The 15,879-nt window shown below is 33.2% G+C and overlaps 1 protein-coding gene across 2 annotated transcripts in view; it reads right to left on the bottom strand.

Annotated features, from left to right (window-relative positions):
* The window catches only part of LOC143256824 (NACHT and WD repeat domain-containing protein 2-like), a 42,705-nt gene extending 29,612 nt beyond the window's left edge, over positions 1-13,093 (bottom strand). For both annotated transcript variants that reach the window (XM_076514532.1, XM_076514534.1), the window contains exons 1-2: positions 12,939-13,093; positions 5,928-6,123 (exon numbers count right to left, since the gene is read on the bottom strand). In XM_076514532.1, coding sequence (XP_076370647.1) covers positions 5,928-5,992 — 65 coding nt within the window. In that variant the 5' untranslated portion in view covers positions 5,993-6,123; positions 12,939-13,093. The remainder of the gene's footprint in view (positions 1-5,927; positions 6,124-12,938) is intronic.
* Between the last annotated feature and the right edge of the window lie 2,786 nt (positions 13,094-15,879).

Raw genomic sequence — 15,879 nt, 5'->3', positions numbered from 1 at the left:
CAAAACAAACAAACTCTTTCTCACTAACTGAAGAGTGATTGAACAAAACGTACCTCTGCTAGGTTTGAGAAAGATGAAGTTTCAACAATTTCTACTTTTTAAGAACACTTGAAAAACAGAAAGGTTAGATTGAGGATAACTGTGAAAACATCTTGTACGAAATTATTTATTCAAATATAAACGTGCTTTATAGGTATGTTTTCCTTTTATGTTTTTGTAAATTTGTTTTTTATTTCTCAGTGTAGTACATTCGTGATTTAGTCGCATAATTCGATTCCGTGGGCCTTTAAAACCTTATGCTTGTTACTTATAATGTATGTGCTGTTATATACTAAATCTATATTTCGGGCTCCAATGTAGTCATATTTACAGCACTCAAAATGATATACAATGTCTTTTCAGTGGGGTCAGAACTCAAAAATATAATAATTTCGGGTGTTTTGGTCAGTTACTTGATCGTATTTTGATAATATAACGAATACAAAGATGCATTTCTTCAGTCCCCACACAGTAACAAACAAAAATGGTGAACTTGTTCATTTTTAGTAATTATAGGAGGGGCGGGTTGAAGATGTGACAAAAAGCATAATTTTAGGTTTTTAATAATTACTACGTTGTATTTCGGCTAATTTACATGGAATTTAGTACATTACCAAGCTACATTTTTAAGATATCCCACACATGTGCGTACCAAAGGATGGGATGTGTCCATGTTTATTCACTTTTTTTGGGGAGACAAAAGGCTAAATAAACCTACAATTTTAGATAGTTTGGCCAGTTACTTATCTATGTTTTAACATTATATAAGTATACCATGTCTCAATGTTCTGTACGTGATTTATTTTAAAGACAGTTCGCTGTCTCATTATAAAAATATCATTTAGAAACAAAACAGAAAGATAGTCTTAAATAGAATTAGTTTGTTGAATTTTGTGCCAAACTGCTCGAGGACTACCGATACTAGTGGTTCCTACTTTATAAGTGATAGACTAGAGAGAAGAGAGCGAGTCACCACCACCCACCGCCAACTGTTGGTCAACTTTTTACTAAAGAAAAGTGGGATTGACTGCTACATTATAACGTCTCCACGTTTGAAAAACAGAGCATGTTCGATGACAATATTCGAATTCGCGACCCACGGATTGCAAGAAGAGTTTTCTAACCATCAGACTATGCCAAACCAAAACGATAGACAAAGCCACATTAGCAAGATCTTCCAACGTATTTTCGTATTACTTCAGTGCCATAAGGCTTATAGCCTTATTATAAATACTTCTACCAGAGGTATGAGATTGAGATCAAATTTTCATAGTGAACAATGCGCTAATAGTCAGCCAGTCGACTGACTGAATTTGTGCTAAAAATATAAATAAATAAAACTGTTTTGTAATTTGGTATAACTTTGTGCCAGAGTATGACACCGTAATCAGACCCGTTTCAGGGCAGTGTCCATGTATAGTGGTGAAAAAGTGTTTTTTTTTTTTCCTTATCTTCCTTTTTCTTTCTTTTTATTTTCTTTTATTTATTTACTTTTTATTTATTTTCCCTTTTTTTTTTCTTTCGTTTTTTCTTTCTTTTTCAATATATGGAAAATACTACTGATAAGAATATACAGCTGGTAAGAATAATAATGATAAAATAAAGCTACTTTTAAGTGTCTAGTGCGTGTTTACTAAGATTGGGTGTATTGGTTTTATTTTGGTTTGAATTTCGCGCAAAGCTACACGAGAGCAATGTTTCTTCCAACTAACGTTAACCTCAAGTGGAAAAAAAAACAAACGAGGCCAATGGAACATTCACAACTATGGTTTTCCTGCAGATGAATATTATTAAGACTATAGTGTTTAGAAGAGAACTGAGAAGGTCAAACAGCAAGAAAACAACTCGTACTGTAGAGAATAATAAAAGACATTTAGAACAACATTTTACAGCCGTACATTGATAAACATAAGGTAGTATAAACACAAGGTGCTCTCTTTAAATAAAATACAAAATACTTGTGTACTGTACAACGTATTTTTCTTTTGTATTTTCCGTAGTGAATATATTCTATTATTGACAAGTTTACCATTTAATTGCAATGAACAATTGTTTGTGACTCTTGTTTGTATTCTGAGGTTTTACAATTATTTCCAATAACACACATTCTTCTGAAGAATAAAAAAGTTGCGCTATGTCGAGCTTTGAACTAATATAAAATATCATGTATACACTGATTATTAACAAGTAAATATTTTACCCTTAAAGATTTAAATGACCCTCCAAAAATTATTCTCTCACCCTTTCAGAAAAATTGATCTGTTTGTTCACGATAATAGCTGAAACGTTTGTATATTAAGTCAATATAAAAAGTTTACATGCCACCGTCCTTAAGTGATACAAGTGGTTCCTATTTTATAAGTGATATACTAGAGAGAATGGAGCGAGTCAACACCACCTACTAAAGAAAAGTGGGACTGACTACTACATTATAACGTCTCCACTCACAAGTCATAGATGTCGATTATGTGCTTTGCTTTATTTTTCGTAAAACTACACGTTCATTTTTAACACAAGCCAATAAAAGTAATGTTGCAGCGTAAGAGCTCTTTCAAAAGTATACACTGGCATAGTTACTTTCAGACAAGAAAACCGAGTGTATTGTTAGCAAGAAAAATAATTTGAACACACATGTATACGGTTTTCCCTGAGTCTTCATAATGCCCCTAAACATAATACAGAACAATCATAAAGCACAGCAGTTCTCAGGAGCAGTAGTTGTACTTTATATTTCATAAATTTTGAAACAAACAAGAGTTTAGTCTAACACATTTCGAGTAATTTAAAAATTTCAAGGCTGGAGTCGATTATCAAATACTCCATTCACGAACTTCGTATAAATTTAGTCGTTACTAAGGGCATGTCTCAGTAGTGTTATATGTTTTAACATTTGATGATAGATCTTAGGTGAAGTGTGTACACATATTTAATAGATTCTGGAATGTTCGAGCTATTTCAGACCAAAACATATTTCAATAACCACACGGTGGTTCTTATACCATCAATTTACCAGTCTTGAATGAGCATAAGATGAAATGAACTGGACTTTGATATATCTTTTAAAGGTGGTGTAAGTTGCTTTTAAGTAAAATATTTAAGCCAATCTATTATTTTTTTATTTTCCCTTTCTGTAACTAAACCAAAATGCTTAAATATTGTCACTTTACCCACGATGAAAGTCGATGGATGGTATTGATTTTTTTTTTACTGTACTTGTTTGATACAACTATTTACATCTTTTCAGATCCAAGACATTAAAATATGTATGTAACTATTTGCATCAACAGTGTCTGAAACTGACGAAAAATAAATATCACAAAATTGAAAGCTAAAAGTTACGTTATTTCGCATATAGGTGATTATGTGCTTTGCTATATTTTTCATAAAATTACATGCTCATTTTTAACACAACCCAATAAAAGTAATGTATTTTGCTTTATCAAATTATGCTAAAATATCCATCACCAAAGAAAAAGCAAGTTACACAGATCTTGCTTTACGAATAAAGCCGGCCCGGTATGGCCAGGTTGTTATGGCATTCGACTCGTAATCTGAGGGTGGCGGGTTCGAATTCCCGTCACACCAAAATGCTCGCCCTTTCAGCCTTGGGGGCGTTATAATTTGACGGTCAGTTCCATTATTCGGTAAGTGTTGATGACTAGCTGCCTTCCTTCTAGTCTTACACTGCTAAATTAGGGACTGCTAGCGCAGATAGCCTTCGTGTAGAAAAACAACATTACGTTATCTAAAATAGTGTTCTTTGAAGGAAAGAATTAACACATGTAAAAAATGATTTACACATGGAGACATTAGTCTGCGGCAAGCCTCGTGCTTCACGAATGAATTTAGATTTTTGAAACTTCGAATATGCAAGACATCGTGGAGCGTTTGCAAGACTAAGTGTTTCTGCAAATCTCTTTTGTTAAACTGTACATAAAATATTGTTTACACATTGTTCATGGCACTATAACCAACAGTGTCCAACACGAAAGGAGGAGAGAGTTTGCTTCAGAATTTAGCGCAAGAGGGAAGGCAACTAGTTAACACAACTTACCATCGACTTTTGGGATGCTCTGTTTGATCGGATAGTAGGACTTGACTGACACTCTTATAGTGTACCCACGACAACAAAGTGAGGGGTGCGTTGTTTTTGTCGGCAACGGGTTGCGAGCCATGAATCCAGTGATTCATAATATAAACGCGCTGGCCAGTAAATTAAAACGCTAAAGGTTTAGGTTCGACTTCTTGCAGTGGACAAAGTGCAGATATCCTGCTGTGTAGCTACGCATCAATAAAACAGTAATAATAATGGACGACCAAAATGTAATATGCTTACATAAATGTCTATATATCATCAAATGTGCTAATGCATTCTATCAAGTTTGCTGATATTCGATAACGTTTTTGTTGTGTGATTATTTCAGAGGTAATTATCACGTACGGTAGCCTCTGATCAATATGTATAAGTGAGGAGAAGTTTCCGCTCGCCATCTTGGATTTTACGACGTGATAAGAACATACCATGTCATAAGCAATATAATGTGATCTGTCACGATATTGTCTAAAGCTTTCACCAATTATGATATGGGCTATTTTAGAACCTTAATAATACTTAATTGTTTTAGAAATAATTAGCTTGAACTATCCAGTTCTTTTATACCAATTTATTAGGTAAACAACATACTTAATTAGTACATGCTAAGTAAAACCTTGTATTAGTTTTGGATATTCTTATTTTAAAAACAGTCTAATTTATTTTACGCACAAAATTTGAGTGACTTGTTAATGTTTTTATGTTTAACATTTTAAGTTAAAAATGGATTTAATTATTCATCCCCACAAAAATATTAATTTTTACAATATACTTTTAAAATATTCAATTGATGATAATGTTGCGTTTTTAAATTAATTGAATTTTAACGTTTTGACTTTAAATCATGTGCCAAACACATAAAATATTTGTTTATCTATATTTAAATATTTGAGACATATTTTGTATAGTTCCACGCAGACTTAAGCTTTGTGTTCCAGCTACCTTTTTAAATATTGGTATATTCAAAGCAAAATAAATCATTTTTTTTATTTTATTTTCGTAGTTGAAAAATAAACCAGGCTGTCATGCGCGCCTAAAACTTTGCATGTCAGTTGTTTTTATAAAGTTAACTAAGGTACACGAAATGTTCACGCAAATTTGTATTTTTAATCAGTTTTGATGTGCCACTGAATCTTCACACTCCTATCTCCATGTATCCAAGTTTTACAATTTGATATCATTTGCTCATGTACACAAGCATTTTGTGTCACTTTGTTACAAAGTGTAAGTTTTGTGTAACATTGTAAGTTTCTAATATTCGTAATTAACTAATCCATACAAAAACTTGCATGCCAGTTGATTTCTTAGACTTTAAAGCATTATTAATAAGTCTGTATGTACCTAAGATTTGCATATTAATTTTCAATTTATTTTTTACCTATTTGCCTAAAACATCTGTTAAATTAGCCCTAATGTATTTGCTTTTCAGTTTATTGTTAAACACCCTAACTTTAAAACTTGTATTTCAGCAAGTCAACGCACACTAAACCACACTATAATATAAATTATGTTAATGAATTTCGCTTTCTATGTAAGATACAAGTCTTTCTTCTACTTAAAACATGTCATAAATATTCTGAATGCTCAAGATTATTTGCTAATTAATGGAAAACATGTTGTAGTAGAAAAATCAAAGTATAGAATAATTTCATAGAATAATTCCAGAAATGGTATTAAGTTAAACGTCCATCGACTGGTATAAAATGTCCAAACAGCTTTGAATTTCTATTGAGAAGAAGTTTGACGTTGTTGTTGTTTTTCATTATTCAATCGTAGTAAGATTTAGGTTACTTACCCTACTTTTGACTGAGTCTTCTCTTTGTCCTTTTTCTTCTGTCCTGAAGAACAACTGTTACCCATATTGATTAGAAGTAAATACTACGCAAATTGAGGTCAATAAGAGTTGTTTTTGTTCACTTTATCTCCAGTTCATCATGGTGGTGTGAAGGTTCATGAGCGATGACATTGTTCCAGATTCTTATGGTTAGCACCTATAAGAATCAATATCTATACTTTAAGATTGAAAACATTAAATGCGATGAAAGAAAATATTTTATGTTATATATACAATTTAGTTTCGCGAGAAAAAAACAACCTACTTTATTTGCTATATAGAACTTACATGTATGAATATGAAAGCAATGTTATAATTAAGTCGTATTTTTCACGTGGGAAAGTTTAATGAAGGCTATCTTCCTATAGTACATGAGTTACAATTTTAACATTTTATTAGATATGTGTTTACAGTGCTAAGTAGAACTACAAAGCTGGTAACCGACTTTTAACTATAGTTTAAGGCTGAAACTAGAGCACAGGATGATAGCAACAATGAGGCGAGAGAGTAATGAACACAGTAAAACGGTTTATGAGTTAGTATATACGTACGTTCATACCTATATTTTTATCTCCTGAGATTTAGTATAACAACTGAACACAAAATGTTCCAAGCACACTATTCGGAAATTAAAAGAAAACACTAGTTTTTCACAATTACATATGCCCGGCATGGCCAAGTGGGTTAAGGCGTTCGACTCGTAATGTGAGGGTCGCGGGTTCGAATCCCCGTCACGCCAAACATGTCCGCGCTTTCAGCCGTGGGGGCGTTATAATGTTACGCAACTATTCGTTGTTAAAAGAGTAGACCAAGGGTTGGCGGTGGGTGGTGATGACTAACTGCCTTCCTTTTAGTCTTGCACGGCTAAATTAGGGACGGCTAGCGCAGATAGCCTTTGAGTAGCTTTGCGCGAAATTCAAAAACAAACAATCACAACTGCATTTAAACTTCCTAAATTTAGGTTATGCATCACAGTTCTCTGACGATGTAGCAGTCTGGAAAAGTGCCCCACTCCGTCAATAGCAGCAACGAACCTACAACCAGTCCTAAATAACATCGAAGAATACTGCCAGAAGTACAGAATCAAAATCAATATTCCAAAAACCCAAGTCATATTATTCAGCAGACTGAATAAGCTGAAAAAAGATCCACCAAAACTCTATATGAATGGATCACTTTTACTGACTGCTACTTCTGCTAAATTTCTAGGTCCAACCTATGATTCAAAATTAACGTGGTTACCACATATTAAAAATATACTGATACGAATCTGGAAAAGAGCAAACTATGCAAGAAGTCTTTCAGGTAAAATCCAAGGAACATCACCAGACAACATACTTAAAATCTACAAAACATACATTAGACCAACAATAGAATATGCATCACCTGCCTGGATTAACATAGCACCCACACATGTACAGAAACTTCAACGTATACAAAATTCAGTACTAACTTCAGCATATAAAGTACCACGTAGCACCTCAACCACATTCATGCACAAGTATGCAAACTCTGAAAGACTCTTGCATAATTCTCTAAAATATTTCAATAAGAATTGGCATAAAAATGACTTAATGTGTGATCTCGACAGATATCACGTACATGATGTAAATAGTCCTAAATACCTCTCCCCTTTTAACATATATTTAAGAAATGTAACACAAGCTGGCCACTATGCACTAGACACTTAGTCCTTGTTTCTTATTATTTTTATAATTATTATTTTTCTTTTTTTTAATCATTATTACTTTTTTTTCTCTCTTATTAAATTATTATTCAAGTATTGAATAATAATTATTATTATTACTTTTGTGTGTGTGTGTGTGTGTTACTGCAAGTAGTAGTAGCATTCTCTCTATGAAGAAAAAGGAGAAAAATACAAAAATTATATATATATATGAAAATACAAAAAAATAAAAAATGAAGAAAAAAACACAAGAGAAATAATAAAAGGAAAAAAAAACAAAAAAAGCTTCTTGTTCGTCCATGCATGGACTGAGACCTGAAATGGGCCTGAGTATGATGTTATACTTTTACTCTGGCCCAAAGCTATAAAAAAACAACAACCCTAAAGACAGACGCTATAATTGTTCGGGAGGGAGGAAGAGGTCAAATGTACCTGACCCTCCTAGGTATTTAACATCAATACCCAAATACCGACACAGTGAAACTTGGAACTTTAAACCTCCTTTGATACCATATGTCTCCCACTAAAATCAGGGGCTCGATTCCCCTCGGTGGATACATCAGATAGCCCGACGTAGCTTTGCTCTAAGAAAAAACAAATATTGATACAATATAATGTGGAAACTATGCAATTCCTTTACGGTAGAAAAGTATTATATCAGTCACGTGTCATTAATAAAATGCCTAGAGAACTTTCACAGTGGATAGTGTTTACATTTAGAAGTTAGACTTGACTGATTTTAGCATTCTTAACTACACTAAAAAAGCCCATAAGAATTTCGAAGTTAAACAGCAATCTACTCATTCTGAAGGCTAAAAAAAATCCCTATAAATCAGTTTTCGTCGCATGACAAGCTCGCTTGAAAACGTAGAGTACGCCTACAGTATAATAATTTTGTGAATATATCTTAAAATCTGAATCGAAAACAGTTTTGCCTTTAGCACTCCACTTAGTTTGATTTTGTATAAGTTTCTTTGACCAGGAACATCTTTCCTAACGATTAGGAATGTGGCATGATTACTGAAGCCTATCTTTGTCATAGCTATATATACACTTTATAAACAGTAAGGTTTTATCCTTGTGAAGTTAAATACATTTACTCAACATAGATCATGACTACTGCTTCCAAGTGACACAGACTGACATCCTTCTGGTAAGTTTAGTTATCATTTGACTCAAGTTAGAGTGTCCAGAACAATGACTTGGTGATTTGTTAAAGTTTATATGGTTAACTAGAAGTTTAAAGACAATATTTAAATAAATAGATTAAGCACAAACATATAAACAGATGATAATTCAAAATTAGTGTTCATATTGTTTGTTAGCTAGCACAAATATCGGGACAATGTGTGGTTATAAATACATGATTATTCTTTTCACTAGCACTAACTCTGTTTGGACCGAAACTAGTCTTAAGTAATGTTTCTTTTTTTTTGGAAAACGAATATTAGACAATGATAAAATACAGACACTTAATAAACCAGATATTAAAATAACTTATATGGTCATGTCAATATAATATAAATTACAATAAGCAGATACAAAAAGTGGCTATGTATGAATGCACTTATTCTGTTTAGTTATTTATTATATCGATAACGTTTTATTTAAACGATTTATAGAAAATTCGAGGTTCAAAAAGTGTAAACAAATCCAGGCGTATTCTCAGAGAATAGTGTAAATTATAACCTTTATCTCAGCTAGAACTTAATATGAAACTCAGAATGAAAGCAAGACATTAAACTCTCTTTTTGTGTCAATAGCTTTAAGTATGTTATAAAGACAATCACTAGGAATATTGTTTGTGATGACACTTGACTCTTTCAGTAGAGTTTAAACGTTAGTTTGTCTTATTCTTTTAACTCCTTACACTGATCGTCTTTAATCTCATCAAATGTATCCATAAAACAAGGCTTATAAAACAGTAAATACGATCAGTTTTTCTGCCTTGTGATAAAATAAAAGCTACCCTACAGCAAAAAACAGAACAAACAACAACACACAAACCTTTTACTTGTAACATCAAACTTGAAATATCTCTAACTGTACGAACTTATATAAGTTTAACTTGTCCATGAAATAGGATTAAGTATGGTTTGACGCCAGAGTTCGTGAAACATAGATTTATGAGTACAAAACACGTATCCTATGTTCTTCTCGACGTTGACTATGGTACCACTAATTAGCTTAAAAGTACCCCGTTAATCGTGACGTCAAACATGAGGTCTAGGTTTCAGTATGATCAATCAGCAACGTCACATTGTGTTAGACAACAACGCAACTGTTAGCTAAGTTTGTGTATTAATTATTATTCATTCTGTCACATCGATCGCTTTCCCGCACCTCTATGTGAAGGGAAGTACGTCACATTACAGCACTGACGCTCGACTGTACTTACTAGAAGGGCGTACGTACCTTGTCCGCATGACTCTTGTTGCTTACACGGGTCTAACAACAAAATTCAAATCGACAGGACATGTTATTCAGCCAAGAAGTGAATGGAAATCTCTTTATAACTATTTCTGTTTCTGAATTTCATTTACGCTAAATACAGTCACGACAATCAAGACTTGATTCTTAAAGTAGCCCAGTGTATGAGATTACAAGAACCGTACCGTGAATTAGGAAAGATAGTATGTTTAAATATATCAACTATTTAATTCAATAGGTTTTGGATAAACAGTAACAAAAAACACCTAAAACGATACCCAGTTTAATAATCTCCTGGTGGACTGTAGTATAAATTAGAAACTAAATAAAAAACAAAACAAAACTATATGAGCATGCGATGTAATTGATTTAATTAGTAAGAGTTTCAAATGTTATGCTATGCAAATATTAAAATTTATAACTGTAATAAAAATATCGAAAGAACATAAACTGGGTTCTCAGATTCTAAGGTGGAGAATACAGACGCATGTACTATACTTGTTCTTGGTCCAGTGGTAGAAACCAAAAGACAGAACATTTACTAGCATATGAAAAACATCAAAATGTGATTGTAATTAGAAATTATAAAATACAAAGTATTAACGTAGGAATATACAGGACAATAAAAAATGTCTGTGCTTTTATTCATTTAGAAAAATACGGAATCGTATCGTGTTTGTGTGTGTCTAAATAAAAAATATAAAGTTTTCATAACACTTACCGATAGAGTTAAGAGATAAAAGTAGAAATTATTTTTACTGCAGAAATTAATATCAATATGAACATTCTCTTACATTATGCATAATTGTCGTAATAATTTGAAGAAGTTTTATGCCTTTATACATACAAAAAACAGCATGATCTTGAAAACAAACGAAAATAAAACAAGGACTAAAATGTTAACAAATTTAAATATCTTAACCAGTGTCTTGCTAGTTACATTTCTTTATGTCCATATTAATTATGCTTACTACCAACAAGTTGTGTCCACAAGTTCATTATAAACTAAGATATTTGTTTGCAAGTTGCTGTAAAGAAGTCAAGGAATGACGCGTGAACTAGAAAATAAAATGACTTAATTAATTTTTGTAATTTATTTTGACGCTGTTGCGTTTGAATTTCGGAATTACACACACGCTAAATTGTAATTTACATTGTGAGTATTAGTGAGTTAACATTCCTATTACTTCAACTTATCGACCGAATTATTTAATTGTGTGTGTGTGTGTTTTCTTATAGGAAAGCCACATCGGACTATCTGCTGAGTCCACCGAGGGGAATCGAACCCCTCATTTTAGCGTTGTAAATCTGTAGACTTACCGCTGTTCCAGTAGGGGACATGCATCCATATAATTTTACCTAAGTTTTCTTGAAAACATTATTCACCATTTAAATTGTTCATACGATATATATATATATATATATATTACCACGAGCTTCGGCCCTTTGTTTCTTTTATTTCTTCCCGGACTAATTTGCAACGAATGTGTTTTGATATAAAATTTGCCCTTTTATTTTCAAAGTAATTTCCAGACGACTTTGACTGACTGTTAATTTTTCTGTTATCACGTCCTTAAATGACATATATTCGGTCTATTTCTATTCCTATCTCTAACTTTAACTGTGCTGTATTTACCGCCTGGTAGTACGGGTTTCGTCATTAATATACTCGTATGAAACTTCCACTTTCTCACACTGTGTAATACCAAAACCTTTGTTCCTTATTCAAGTTATTCTTATATCTAATTGTTCGATCTCGATACTTAGAGTTTTTTATGAAGATTGTTCCTTTTGCAATTAGTCCCTCCAGTGGCACAACGGTACGTCTGCGGACACACAATACTAGAAACCGGAATCAAGTTTAGAAATTTTTCCTAACATCTACTGCCTCTTTAACTTATGGTTAGCACGTAGCAATATGATACTCGGCTTTTTCTGTGAAGGTTATATCTCTTTCGACATTAGCATTAAGAAAACAAAACTTTTATATCAAATTCGACTCAATTTTATCAAAGATATTTCTCCTTCGATTCTACAGAACAACCTGCCCCCACACACACACACACTAGTACAGCGGTAAGTCTAGGGATTTACAACGCTAGAATCAGGGGTTCAATTCCCCTCGGGTGGTTCAGCAGATAGACTGATGTGGCTATGCTATAAGAAAATACACAGAATAACCTCAAATGGATATGTCGTAGCATTTATGTACCTATAGCGTTACTAACTTTCTTCACGCGTGAATTTTTGTTTTGTTTTATTGATTTTAAAAAATTGAAAATCCTATAACTTATCAATGAAAATAAATTTATGCGCTAACGGATGAGTGTAGAGGAACGAACATAAAAAAGATGAGAAAAATATAATTTTCTTACAATTAACGAACTAACTGTCAGATGTCTTTTTCGTAAACATGCTGATCTAAGGTTCGATACCCTTTAGTAACTCTGCATAATCGATGTAAAATAGCATGATTATGTTATATCTCCTCTATTTAATAATAAGTTAATTAATAAAAATTCCTGTATTTATCTGTCAATCAGTCAGTCTATCTACATATATATAATTAGTATCTACCGATAAAACAGGAGTGATTATGTAGTCTGAAACCTTTGTGTTAACTCTTTAAAACGCACACATTCGCCAATATGTAACTTGGTAAGAATAAAAATATAGTACGATTAATAATAAAACATTGTTTAAACAGTAATGACAAAAAGAAACACAGAAAAGAAATATCTAACTGAAGAATGCACGAATAAAGCCATTATTCTTATTAAACTTTCCGCTGGTACTGCTACTTATGAAAGGCGTTCATAGTACGTTCTTTGGATATTTATATTAGCATTACCCACCTCAACATCAATGTTCACGCAGGGTAAAGGTAGAACAAAATGGATGTTTCACAATTTTGATATTAAGAAGAGCTGGATTAACCGATGTTAACAACTACACATCTGTAACTCTCACCGATATCCACCACGACGCTGCAAACGACAAACCGCTTCTCCTGAATCCGTGCCCCAGCTTCTCGTGTTCAGCAGGATTCGCATCTGCGCATGCGCATGACTAGGAACATCGATCGAGCCAATGACAGAAACACCTATATACTACGCGTTGACAAAACCTGGTTCTAGATACTAGGAAAGCAGTGGGGTTTGGTTGAGTTATAAAAAACAACAAAAAACTTTTATTAATAGTAATAATAAAAAACGCCCGCACCAACTACGCCATCCATTTCTTAAATTGCTAAACTATATATACATGTATGTGTGTGCGTGCGTTATATTCAAGTTAAACAACAAATAAAAGAAATAATTCGTATATTTTATGTTAGTAGTCACTAAACTTTACTTGCTGGTTTGTGATCAGAGTTTAAGTAATGGTAATGTTGTAAGAAATTTGCGGACCCAAACGAAGAACTATAAAAATTTATACAGACATTTCAGAAAAACAACAACAAAAACGTACGTTATGATTCGACATATTCAGTAAGTAATACACACGTAGCACGTCATAAGATATTGCCCTTCAATATTTGTTTTGGGTAACTCGTGCTATACACAGCGATAAGCCACCAATCAATAGTCTCTGCTACGGATCGACCTCGATGTACCGGAACGGCTAAATCTCCAAAGGATAACCTAAAATCAATAAATTTTACGGTTAGTTTTTATTTTGATCTAAGTTTTTTGAATATATTCTTACAATCTAAATGACCCTCTGGTGACTTTCAGTTCCAAGAGATATGAAACTTGAAGACAGGTAGATTGTACAGTACTATTGGAACCTCAGACGTTTGTGTGTGAGATTGTATTAAATAAGAGGGGAATAAATTGTGGAATCAAACGAAAAATACACCATAACTCGTCTGTAAAAACTAATGTTGTTTTAATTATGTTAAATAAAACGAACCACTCTTTCATTTCTTTCAAACAAGACAGTGTGATCCATTCACTGTTTCTCACCGTTACGCAGTTATCTTGAGAAGCAACTGAGGACCGTTCTTGCAGTTTCGGTTCTCGCTCCTCGGCTTTTGTTACTTCACAGAATTTGAAAGTACGCTTATCAATATCTGTCATTTTGAAGATATCTTAAATTCTAGTTGGAACTGAACTATCAGTATTGGCGAAGTGTTCCCCCGGCAGTGGCGCCGCCACTGTCCCCCGGTTTTGCTCAAAATGAAACTTGAAACAAAAGAAACTGGCGATTTTGCTGATTTTTTGTTACCTTAGCGATTAAACTATCCTACTATGTTTACAAACTTCTCTAAAGTAAATATGAACTGTTCCAATATGTTTATAAATTATTCTACTATGGATATGAACTGTTCTGTTATATTTATGAACTATTTTACTATGTGCATGTTGTTCCTTAAAGTAGGTATAATATGATAAGACAGCAATATTTCACACACAATAGGTGCATTAGCTGCAGATTTCATAGTTTTGTTATGATCAGAGAGACCCAGTGCTCTAATGGGCCTCCTTTATTATCAGCAATTACTTCTGAAACTAGTCGAATTTGGAGAAGGGGTCTTTTACCAGAAAACAAGCTCACCCATGGTGCCTGAGCCTGTGGTCTCGCTAGATGGAGAACCGTGAGGTTTGAGTCGGATTTAACTAAGGTCCTATGTTTAGACCTGGGAGGGTCAGATGCCAGTGGACCTCTTCTTTTCTCCAAACAGTTGAGTTATGCTCTTGAAGCTAGATGTTAATACTTCTTCTGACATTTAGAGGTCGCTGAATATCTGCACTCAATTCAACAGAGTTTCATTAACATTTTTACATGGATTTTTTTTTCGGTAATGTTTATCACAAATACGAGCTTACTCATTGTTGTTTATTTTTCTTCGTATACCATCCACGAAATTGATTTTCAACAACAACTGTTTTTCAATGTCCAATTTATGGTTTACTGCTAACATGTACAGTTTCACATATACCCGTTAGATATATGTTCATACACAAAATACAATGATCACTGTACAATCTGTATGGTGATCTTAGACTTACATAAATAATTTTATTTTACACTTAAAGAATAGCAATATTAACATAAAACTAACTACATAACGGATAATTTGTAGTTTGCAGTATGTGATTCGTTGCAGCTGCAACATTTTGGTTTCAGGTGGTTTCTGGAACACTTGATTGCGGTTCCCTCCGCATCAAACGTAATATAAGTAGCTTGAAAATAAAGGGTATGAACACAATTTCAAACATGGTGCTGCTGGAGTCCCGAGGAAAGACAAGAACACAAAATCGGATGATAGATTCGGGTTCAGAGATTCTTAATACCTACTTATAAACACTCATCACGCCCGGGTGATCTCCTTAGCGGGTTTTAATTCCCTTAGTAGTGAGACCACGCCATAAGGGTAACGACATTCCTTTGATCACACAAAGATCGTTTATCAAGTTTGATCCCACTAACTCTAAAACTGTTGGAAGAGTTCGTGGATAAAAAGATAATTTCATACATTATTATGATGTTTATTAAGATGTTCTTTGTATGCGCTATCAGTAAACTCAAATTCGTGTTCAGTTTTGTTTGAAATATCTGTTTTCTATTTGGAGTTCAATTTCAACACTTACAGAATTAATAACAAAACACCGAAATACAAATTAAATATATATATATAAATACAAGAGATTACATCCACAGTCTACCGTACGAAACTTTATGATGAATCATACATCACAAGTAAACACCTCTTCTTTTACTTGTTGTAAACAGTGTAAACGCATAATACTTCTGGTTTTGTGTATATGTATGTGTACAACTTTTGTGCAA

This window comes from Tachypleus tridentatus, chromosome 7 (genome assembly GCF_004210375.1).
Source record: "Tachypleus tridentatus isolate NWPU-2018 chromosome 7, ASM421037v1, whole genome shotgun sequence".
In the NCBI taxonomy this organism is placed as follows: Eukaryota; Metazoa; Arthropoda; class Merostomata; order Xiphosura; family Limulidae; genus Tachypleus; species Tachypleus tridentatus.
The sequence above is the reverse complement of the archived record's forward strand: the minus strand, read 5'-3'. Positions and strand labels throughout refer to the sequence as shown.